The sequence below is a fragment of the Pyrgilauda ruficollis genome, unplaced genomic scaffold (assembly GCF_017590135.1).
Source record: "Pyrgilauda ruficollis isolate IOZ18807 unplaced genomic scaffold, ASM1759013v1 scaffold16, whole genome shotgun sequence".
Lineage (NCBI taxonomy): Eukaryota > Metazoa > Chordata > Aves > Passeriformes > Passeridae > Pyrgilauda > Pyrgilauda ruficollis.
The window spans coordinates 4,127,679-4,138,671 of NW_024514764.1; the positions used below are offsets into that span (position 1 = coordinate 4,127,679).

At 47.9% G+C, this 10,993-nt stretch overlaps 1 protein-coding gene across 1 annotated transcript; it reads left to right on the plus strand.

Annotated features, from left to right (window-relative positions):
• The first annotated feature begins 1,218 nt into the window (after positions 1 to 1,218).
• Positions 1,219 to 4,623, plus strand: LOC121350964 (cytochrome c oxidase assembly protein COX19). The gene is made up of 3 exons (XM_041462773.1): positions 1,219 to 1,408; positions 1,520 to 1,631; positions 3,755 to 4,623. Exons 1-3 carry the CDS (start codon positions 1,327 to 1,329, stop codon positions 3,840 to 3,842), a joined length of 282 nt encoding a protein of 93 aa, XP_041318707.1. The 5' UTR covers positions 1,219 to 1,326; the 3' UTR covers positions 3,843 to 4,623.
• The last annotated feature ends 6,370 nt before the right edge of the window (positions 4,624 to 10,993 follow it).

Consider the following 10,993-nt stretch of genomic DNA (forward strand, 5'->3'; position numbering starts at 1 on the left):
ATGGCTGTCTTTAAAATTTGAAGCTATTTCATTTCTTTTTCTCCCAGCCTTGAATTCTTTCTGCTTAGCTCAGTCATTTAATTAAAAGAAAATCAACTTAAGAAAGATAAAATACTGTCTTAAACCAATTGCAGCTATGGGCAAAGAAGAAAAAACGTCAGTGTAATCCATGGTTAACACTTGGTGAGTTAAATTAAAGCTATTTCTCATCCTCCCTTCAAAAGGAGATTGTGAATCTGCAGAGTTTGTGCTGTAAACCTGCACAAGAGGTGTTTTTCTTTGTCGTACATCTTGAGGATCTGGAAGTTCCCCATTTCTCCAGCCTCTGCCCTTGGTTTTACGGGTGTCCCCCACCATTTATGCCACACGATAGGACCCCACGTGCTTGTAGGAGGCACAAAATAACTCAGTGCTGTCCCTAGGGTCTGTGCACAGCTCAAACCACGAGGGTTGTGAGAGATGAGGAACCGCACGGTGGCCAGCATGGGCGGCTGGTGGTTGAGCGGAATGGGGACGGCCCATCCCAAATCCTGCTGGGTTTGTGAGGAAGTTCATCCTGCCTTCCTGCCAGCGCCATCCCCAGGGCTCTGAGATCACACGCCAGCCACAGCAGGGGCCAGAAAATGGGCTTTTAGGTCAGGACCCAGAGCTCAGCAGTGAGAGGTGAGGAATTTGTTCTTGGGGCAGAAGGGAAGAAGCCTGACCTCAGCCCTGCCAGAAAAGGGAAAGATTGGACAAGGCTGGATCCTTTATTGTGGACAGCAGGCTCCAAGCTTGGCTCTTTCCTCCTCCATTTCCCGATGCACAAATGCCAAGGACAGACTGGTTTTTTGGGCCCCTCCACAGACCGGCAGCCCCCGACCATGACACCACCCATTACAGGAACGAATGACAGAACATCCTGAGCTGGGAGGGACCCGCAAGGACCCCAAAGTCCTGCAGAGGACAGCCCAGAACACACTGGGAGCATTCAGAGGGGGATGAGGACGGTGACACAGGTTTTCTGAGGAGGAATCAGTGAATTCCTCAGGGGCTGTCGGAGCTCAGGACACAGGGACGGGAGCGACCCTCCCTCTCGGGGCCAGGCCCAACATGGCGGCCGCGCCGTCTCCATGGCGACGCGCACCGCGCTCCTGTTGCTATAGCAACGCTCACGCCGTCTCCATGGCGGCGCGGCCCCGCCCGCTGCGGGCGGCGGCGGTCACGTGACCCCGGCTCGATGCGCGCGGCGTGCGGCTCCCCCCGGCGGCGGGAAGGAGCGGGAGCGACCGGGAGCGAGAGTGACCTCAGGGACCGGGCCGGCCGCGTCCCCACCCCGGCAGCGACATGTCCACCGCCATGAACTTCAGCAGCAAGAGCTTCACGCCGCGGCCGCCGGACAAGGGCGCGTTCCCGCTGGATCACTTGGGTGCGGTAGCGCGGCCTAGCGCCGGGCCTGCCCCGCGCTCCCCCCGCGGCCCGCGGGCCCGGGGCCGGCCCCGAGCGCGGCGGTAGCGCGGCCCTCGCTGTGTGTTTGCAGGGGAGTGCAGCGCCTTCAAGGAGCGCTTCATGGAGTGTCTCCGGCACAGCGGCTACGAGAGCGCGGCCTGCCGGCAGAGCGCCATGGCCTACCTGCAGTGCCGCATGGACAGGCGAGTGGCCCCGCGGGGACAGCGGGGACAGCGGGGACAGCGGGAGCGCTCCGCGGGGCCGGGAGGGCAGCCGAGCCCGCAGGCAGCCGGGCTTTGTTTGTCCGTGCACGACACGGGTGCTCCGTGTGGTATCTGGAGGTTAGCTGTGTGAAAAACGCCCGTCGCTTGTTTTTAGAATTTTAAAAGTTTAATAGTAGTAAAAGGGTTATAAAAAGAGTAATGTAGTTGGAGTAATAAAAATTTGCACAGTTGGGATTAGGACAATACGAGGCAATAAGAACGAAGAGTTACGGACAGTCCGGGTATCTTTTCTGGCCAAAATAAGCCCGAAAAAGGAGCCACGTTAACAGAGGATTAACCCTTAAAAACAGTAGCCTGTTGCATATTCATACATCTCATACATGATGCATAAATTCCATTCAAACAAAAGATTCTATCTGGTCATTGTCACATTATTCCTCTTAATTCTAAACGTCTTCATGGCTGAGCAAGGCAGGAAGAAGTTCGTTTCTCCTCAGAAGTTCTTTTCTCTGAAAGATTGAGGTGTCCTGTGGCCTCTATCTGTTGTGGGTACCTCATTCCTTTCTTTAAAAAAATCCCACATACACAGTACCTATTTTAACTACAAAAGTTACCTTTTAACTATAAAACAACATTTAGCACACTGTTAAAATGTTAATACAGCACTACTAATCAATGCAACATGGTACATAAAGTAAAAATCTGTGTAGAGCCATACAACATGCACTTTTCACACCTGCCTTGTGGTTTCCATGTTGTCCAGCCTGTGCAGAGGGATAACAGTGAGCAGCTAAAATATTAGACACTGTCTTACTCATCATTTTTTGCACACACTGAAGTATACAGGGTACTGCTACTAAAACTACAGTGTTACAATTAGAATATTCAAGCCTATTTTACAGAGTTCTTTTAGCCAAGGAGCACAACTCCAGCCATCGAACAGTCTAGCCAGAGTGGGTCATCTGTTATAGTTTGGTTAGCTAAAGCCCTTAGGTTTTGTGGCTGTTTATGAATGGAAACAGAATGATCAGGTAAGTTCACACAACATAATCCTTCGAAATCTTCACAGCCATGCCCACGTGCTTGTACAAGTTAGTCAGTGTTGCTCTGTTTGTAAAGTGGCATGTCTGACTGCCCCTTCATCTGTCAGCAATCACTGACCACAGCAGAGGTGGCATTGGCTTCCTTGCTGAGCCAACAGCACAACTCGAGACCAGGGAGCTTCCACCCTGCAAGCAGCCAGTGTCAAGCTTTTTTTTTTTTTGTTTACAGCTGTGGTTACAAATTAAACTTTTAACTTGTAGCCCATACTTTGCTCACCTTCTGCGTGGCCTGCTCAGTAAGGGCTGACTCTGTTCAAGACGCCTGCAGGTGTTGTGTGTGACTTAACAATGAATTATCAGAGCCAGTGGTATTTTTCTTACATACACCAAAGCAATTGAGTCTTATTTAATGCTGAGTTCAAGTGGAAATAATTTGGCCTGTTAGCTCCTTAGAAATATGTTTCAAGCAGGCAAGTTAAAAGTTTTTGTACATCAGTTAAAGTGAAGAAAGTGTTGGTGGTTGGTTTTCCAGGGATGCTTCCATTCATGCATTGCTTTGCAATGCTCCCTGTACAAGGGTGAGTCAGGGAACTTTGAAAAATGCACAGATTTCCCTGTAGCTAGGGAAAGTACACTGCAAATCAAAAATTAGTTTGAAAATCACTACAGTAGTGGCACCACAAAGGCTGTTCTAAACCAGATTCACTTGGAAATGTAAATGGCATTGGTAGAATTTTAGGAAGCTCTTATGCAATGTGTTAATTAAAAATAACCAGGAGTCAGGTCATTTTCTTATGAAACTCTTACTCAGTATCTAAAATAGGGAAATAACACATTTAATTCGAAAACCACTGTTAAGGGGGAAAAAATAATTGCTGAGTGTTGCTTTCCTTAAAGTGAATTTTCTGAGGTCTTGTCAAACAGTGGGCACTCTGTATAGATGTCTTGGATCTGTTTAGGGTAAATAATAGGTAATGAAATAGAAAATGCTGCTGTTCTCTTCGTTATAGGCTGTGTTCTCTAAAATGTTTTTTGTTGTTTTCCTCTTTTTTACTTTAGGCAACTTATGGCTAATGAACCACTGGAAAAATTGGGATTTAAAGACCTGATAAATGAGAAATCAGAAGAAAAACCTGAGAAGTCGTGATGAAGGCAGACAACTTTGCTCCTCATGAAGGGAAAGCATAACTCTGAATGTAGTACATATTGTACATTCTGTTCATATTGCAATAGGAAGTGTTTCCTAAAAGAACCTTTTTTCCCAAGTTTAATTGTCCTAAAATAAGATTTTTCTTTAAATGAGCAAAAGCACTGCCTTTGTCTGCTTTGCCAAATTATTTCTTAATTTCTTTCTTTTAATTTCTCCAGAGGCAAAACAGTTACAGCCAAAGTGTTCTCCCTGTCTCTGTAAGAACAGTGAAGTTTTATTTTAAGGGGACAAAACCCCAAACCAAACAATCCTTTATTGTGTAGGTCTTGAACTACTGATTACTCTTCTGTGGGCAGTACTGATATGGTCACAGCAGTTACTTGCCAGGTGGAAATAAAACTGTTGTACTTTAAAATTGATTGTTATTAAATTCTGGCATTAGTCCCATCCCTGGGGTGGTCTCACCCTGCTGTGGAAGACACTAGGGTCCTGTGGGGGTACTTGAGGCAGTGTTTTTTCAGTCATTTCATCTTCCATCATTGTTGGGAGAGAGTTTCTAGTTCCAGACACCAGGCAGGGAGTGATTGTGCTTTTATTTACAGTGCCAGCAGTGTTCACCTAATTTTTTCATCATTTAACTGGGAATAGTGGTATTTCTTATGCATGTTCTCATGCAGTTGAAGTCTTTCTTGATTAATGTTGAGTTCAAGCAGAAATAATTTGGCCTGTTAGCCCCTTGGAAATGTGTTTCAAGCAGGCAATAAATGTGTAAATCTTCTGGATGTGTTTCCCAGTCTATGATCTGCCCTGTTATCCCTGCTGCTTTTGTTTTGTTTTTAACCCAGTGAATCATTCCTCTGTCTTTCTGGCCCTCTCTGCCCAGGCAGTTCCCTGAGGCTCCCCTCTTTACCTGGTGTCCCCTCTCTGACAGATCTCACCTCCCCTGCTGGCTGCTTTTGCTGCTGCCTCTCTCCACTGTGCATCTGCTCATACCGAGTTCCAGGGAAGGGTGAAAGAACATTCTCTGCTCTTCATTCTCATCACTGGGGCTGAGATTTGAATTGTTGCTCTGTCTAATCTGATGGAACAGAGTGCACATAGCTCAGAGCAGGTTCCTGTTTGAAAAGGACATTAGCCTGCTGCTGCATATTTTATCCCACTTCATTCTACTTTTCAAATTATATCTTTTGTTGAGATTAGTACATTTATAGGAAAGAAAACAGAGATTGTATTGCTGCAACAGATACTAAAAGACATTATATTAAACCACTGAATAAGAACTTTCTTTTAGCAATACCAGGTTAGAATTAAAATAATCTCCAGCATCTTCAGAAGAAAGAAATCAAATTTCATGCTTCTGTGCTCCCTGAATATTATGAGGTGAATTGAATTCCTGGTCTGAAAGTAGCTACCAGTGGTGGGGGAGTAATCTGGGCTGTTAGCAGTGGTAGTCTCATTTTTGGGCTGTTACTCTGCACTGCTGTTTTGGCCAAGCAGTTCCTTCACCAGTTCCATCTGTGTTTCCCTGAGGCATTGATGCCAGCCCTGTACTCTGGGTTGTTCCAAAGTTTTTGAGGTGCTGAGTGATTTCCACCCTAACAAGAGTGCAGGGGTGAGAGGTTTGCCCCTTTCACCAGCCCTGAGGTGTCATCCTCATCCTGTCCAGATGCATGGGCATGTCTCATCCTGCTTCCCAGCACAGCTGCTGTTCCCTCGTGCCAGGACAAGGAGAGCTGTGAGTGGATAGCTGAAAATTCAGGGAATGGGCAGAGGCATTTCTGTCCTGGCTGTAAAAAGGATATGTTCAGTGGAGCTTTAAGGGAAGCTCAGAGCTGCTGAGGAACATCTGACATTGAGATCTGATGCAGCTGAGAAGTGGTGGGAAAAAAGTCCATTAGTGCCAGACCTGGGGTCAAACAGTTTTCCCAACTTGGCTGAAGGGGACAAGTCCCTGCAACACTGGAGTCATCTGGGAGAGTTCCCAGAATGTTCTTCAGTTAATTCTTGCCAACATACAAATCATTAATTAAATATTTCCACTTGAAACCTCTTTATTTTAGTATTGCTGGTGGGGTGTAAGCCAAAGGAAAGCAATAAGTTCATAGCCAACTTTCTGTGCCCAGGCTGAGGAGGAACCTCTCCAGGAGCCTGTCACTACTCTGGGAAAAATCTGTATTCTGGAAACGCTGGGATGAGGTGTGTGTGCTCCAGGGGAGGCAGTTTGTCAGGGACACTGATTTCTAGGTGGAGCTGTTTGGAGCTGATGAGCTGCTGTGCTGTGGGAGTGCATCAATCTTCCTGTGAGGAGCCTGCCAGGTGCTGCCCGTGCCAGCGCTGCCGTGAAGCTCCACCTGCTGACAGATCCTGCGACCCGGAGACAGGAAAACCATTGGGAATCAGCTGGGATTGACGCACAGCCTGCCAGCCTGGGTGTAATTGCACAGGTGTGGAAGGGATAGCCCGAAGCAGGAGGAAGTGGTGACTGTGTTGAAGATCTGTGTGAGCTGTTACCATCGCAACAGAAATCAATAAGCCGGGGAGGTGCAATTGTCCTTTCTGTAGCTTTTCTGCAGCAAAGCCTCATTCACACCCTAATGAGGCACCCAGCTGCTTGGGATCGGTCCCAGGGAGTCCCTGGAGGGCTCTGGATCAGCAGAGCTTTGCCCACACGTTCTTTGCTCAGATTAAAATCCACTCAAGCACAAAGAGCTTAACCTTGATCACAGCAGATATTTGCAGAGAGAACATTGCTGCAAGTTAACCATCGTGACGTCTTCCTGGGAAACCTTGAGCTCTAGGTGTATCTCCTAACAACTACTGTGACCTGCAGAACCAGGAAGAAAGGGTTTAATAAACATTTCCAGAGCTCTGGGTGTGCTTTCACAGAAAAGCCTACACAAAGAGAGCCTCCTGTGCTTGCTCTGGAAATGGGCCATGGTCCAAAGTCCTTTGTAGGAGCACAATGAGGCTGTGCCCCAGTGCTGGGGAGGGATTGTTGCTGCATCTGCCACCTGCAAGGACATACCTGGCATAGCAGGAGGGTCACAGCTGTCAGCACCTGAGGGGTGGATGTTTGGGGCTGTGAGCAGTCAGAGCAGAGGGTGTGGCTGCTGACCTTCACGCTTGGTCCTTCCCCAAAGCATTCTCCCAGTCTGTCCTGGCTTCACGCCCAAGGAGCTCCTCGTGGCTGGGTGTTACACTGATGGTCAGTGGTCACCAGCTTGGTTTCCTTGGGAGAACATGTTGCTGGTGATTATTTGCCCTTGGGGCAGCAATCAAAACAGCTTTTACTTATTTCTGCCTTTGGTTTTGGCTGAATCAGGTGAGGGGCAATGAGTTAAAGCACCTCTTAAATTTCACTTTGTTGTTGTCTCACTCCAAGCAGAGAACAGAGAGGCAACACCATTTTCACTGATCCCCTGGAATGAAACCTGGGTTGTAGGAGGTTGTGAGAGAAGGAACAGCCTGCTGCCATATAAAAAATGTCAGGAGCATCACTTGTTGCTGCTCTGAGAAGTGCCTTGGATGTTCTGGCTCCACTGGAGAGCAGTATTTTTCTACATTTCTCATCCATAATTCCTGGGATGGGAATGATACTTCTGCTATGTGCAGGACTGCTGTCATGTCTGGTAGCATATCCATCCAGAGGACTTCAGTGCTTTTGTACCTGGAGGAGATCCATGCTGGAAGAGATCCTTCTGCTAAATTGGGAATGTTGTATGTTATATCAGGTTTCCCACAAAAATCAAAGCTCTGACTCAGAATAATTTAAAAAAAGACTGGAAGTGCATATACAAGGGTATATTTCCTTTTCAAGGGTATTTCAGCCAAAACTGGACATCTGATTAAACTTACTCTGTTTTAATTTTCTTTTTCTTAATGATGCTGCTTCTGTGAGTAACTGGCAATGTTGCATTTTTGTCAGGATGCAGCAGATTTTCTAGCTTACAGATTTCAAGACAAAATGCCTTCCTTCTGGAATGAAGGTGCCATATGGCTTGAAATGCATAATTGATCACTGCTCAAAATAGGAGCTTCATAGAAAGTCACCTAGAAGTCCAATGAGTGTGCACAGGGGACTTGATAGACCTTGATCCATTTTTTGTTTCCTGGAGCTGATGATGATACAGGGACAGGTTTTTGTGGCTCTCTCTAGATGTTCTGATGCTTGTGCTCTCTCTCATTATCCAGGAGATTTTGGGATTTGCATTAGCAGGTGCATTATGCTTGCTGACTCCTGCTGGGCTTGGCTGAATGACAAGCTGGCACTCACCACATAGCCCAGCGAAGGCCATGGTTCTCTGGGAGGTAAAACAGTTCAGCTGATCAGATCTGGTGGGCTCAGTCCAGCCCTTGGTGTCCCACATTTCCCCACCTGCAGTGGGATGCCTGCACAAGCAGCCCTTCCCACACAGAGTGAGGATGTTCCCACTGCTGTGGGAGGGATGTTGGGTCCATCTGGCCACCTGTCCTGAAATGAGCAACACCATAAACCACCTTGTATTGTGGATGCTTTTCTGTCCGGGTCCTTGTGAATTATGGTAAACTTGGATAGGAGCAGTGCTGGAAAGCAGCCTGGCAAAGAAAGAGCAGGGGGGTGAATAAAGCATGGAGACAGAATGACCCAGGCTTTTCACTTCACCTCGATGGGTTTAAAAGGCAGCTGGTGGGGGTGCTTTTGCAGCCCCTTTGGGCAGCTGAGTCCTTTGCCTATTTCAGTAACCTTAGGGGAGATGACAGCTCTGATTTCTGGAGGATTTCTAATTGTGTTGCTGCTAGCAAGCCCTGCTCAGCAAGAACCTGCTCACACACCCAGTTCTGATCCTGCTTGCAGAGCTGCTGAGCAAGGGGAGCACGTGGGAAGGCAGCAGCATGGGAGGGGGTGCTCTGCGAGGGAATCAGGCCCCCTCGTGTCTCTCAATTTACATTTCTCTGTTACTAAACCATGCTCTGCTTTTCAGCTGGGTTTGGAAGCATCTCTCCTTAGTAGGCAAGGCAGGAGGGTGATGGCACTACTGAATCTGGGACACCAGGATGGCCCTGAGGGTTTGATGTGATGCTGTGTGCTGCAGCCATCTGCTGCCAATCTAGCCAGGGCTCTTCTCCTCTGGGTTGCACTGACAGCCCCAGGTAGCAGGACTGGGTGATGGAAATGCATTTCACCCCAATAAGGAAGTCAGGTTTTGGGCAGGCAGACTCAGATGGGAGAAAAATATTCCCTCTGCCACTCAGGATTGCAGAGAAGCTGCAGATCAGATCAGTGCTGAGAAAATTGCTGGTAACTCAGGATGCTGAACCAGGCAGGAACAAACCCCCCCACTGATACATGACTCTTCATGGTCCCATGAGCAAGCAGCAAGTGGGAAATCCCAGGGGTGTAATGAGGCTGGCTCCTTGCTGGGGGCTGAGGTTGCCTCCCTTGGCTTTTGCTCTTTAGTGTGGGGTGGGAGTTAAGTTGTGCTGACTCCAACCCCTGGATTAAGCAGGTTGTCTTTAGCCTTGTCCTCACCCAGCCCATACAGAGCACAGGCTCTGGGGTGTGCCTGTTGTTTGGCACATCTCCCGTGTCCATGTACAGGCTCAGAGTGGTTGCTAAGGCAGCACAAATCTTCTCAGTGCTTTCCAATTTCTGTCTGATCCAGAGGTGTAGGTGTACTGTGTCCATGTCTAATCCCAGAGCAGGATCTGTGTGGAGAGCAGGGGCAGTGCCACGGATCAGGAGTGATCAGTCTGTGTGCACAGACATCCCTGGGAGTGGTGCAGGTGCGTGGGGTGTGGGGTTTAGTTTTGTTTCCCCAAAACTGTGCTGCAGAGTCTGGTGGAAAAGAGACACTGTCCACTGCCAACAGCCAGGATTTGGCATGGAGGAGAACATCCCTGGCAGGAGATGACCTTGTGTGAGGGGAGATGCTCAGGCTGTGCATGGGCAGCACAGAGATGTTACAGGAACTGGGTCACTGCAGGGCTGTGCTGGCAGGAGGTGCAAGTTCTGGTCAAACAGAGATGCTGAGTTCACTGGCTGCTGAAAAAGAACCAGGTAGGTGAAAAATGAGAGCAAGTCTGGAGCATCCACCTCCATCCTTTTAGCAGGCATGGCAGGAGACTTGCAGGTGTGGTGGTGCCAGCTAGAAGGACTCATTTGAGCACAGAGATGTCTGGATTGATGGCTTTATTTCAGCTTATTTTAGCAAGTAATAGGCAGGGGGGTGATGTTTATCACTGAAACTGGAGCTGGCTGTACTTTAGATCACAGCTCTAATCAGCTGCACTGACTGGGACAGTAAATCACTTCAGCAGCACTAATAACACAGGGTGATGGGTGTAGTAAACCCTCTGTGGCAGCAATAACCTGGTCCTGCTGGTTCTTTCACTCAGGTTGGTGCTTCTGCTCTGGTTTGTTTATTAAAGCTCCTTCACAAAAGCCACCTGGGTGACTGCTCCAACTTAGCCATTGAAATGGCTGCTCTCCTGCCATTCCCCAACCTGGCTTGGGCTCTTTTTATCCCCTGCTATAAAACTGTTTATTTTTGCACCTGTTTAGAAAGGCTTTTTGGCCACAGGGGTCTCGTGATGTTGTTTTCATGGCTTTTGGAGCAGGGCTGCTCTGTTGTTGCTAGAAATAATTGCTGTTAATTAATTCTTTGCTGATTTTTTTTTGGCAAAGCATACTGAAATAAACAGATAAATGAGCAGCATGCTCTGTATCTCGACATTGTGGGAGCTTTTTGGAGGCATACAGTGACATCCAAACAATCCCATCAGCAGCCAGAGGAACGGCAAGACATGGCCCTCAACTTTCTGTGGACAAAGTTATTTGGGGAGAGGCTGAATTACCATCTCCAGCTGTTTGGCAGTTCTCTTCAGGCCATCATTTTTAATCTCTTTCTAGAGAAAAACCACAGTTTTGTTTCCATCTACTGCTTTGCTCAAATCACAGCTGAGCAGTGCTACAGAAGGGGATGTGCTCTCAGCTGCCTGAGCTGGACCAGCAGAGACTGACAACTGGGGCCAATAACTGCACTGTTTTCTCTCTTCTTCTATGGCCTTTTAAAATGGCTTTTCTTTTTTCTTCTGAGGAACTCAGGCTCTGCTGCAGAGACTTCCAGACCAGAAGTGAAGTGCTGGGCTTGTCCCCCTGTCCCGTGGTC

What these genes read in the sequence shown, in the direction of transcription:
- LOC121350964 (XM_041462773.1), top strand. Translation starts at nt 1,327, where the DNA reads ATGTCCACCGCCATGAACTTCAGCAGCAAGAGCTTCACGCCGCGGCCG. An exon ending in GTTCCCGCTGGATCACTTGG is followed by an intron (nt 1,409 to 1,519) that starts GTGCGGTAGCGC and finishes GTGTGTTTGCAG; the next exon opens with GGGAGTGCAGCGCCTTCAAG. An exon ending in CTGCAGTGCCGCATGGACAG is followed by an intron (nt 1,632 to 3,754) that starts GCGAGTGGCCCC and finishes TTTTTACTTTAG; the next exon opens with GCAACTTATGGCTAATGAAC.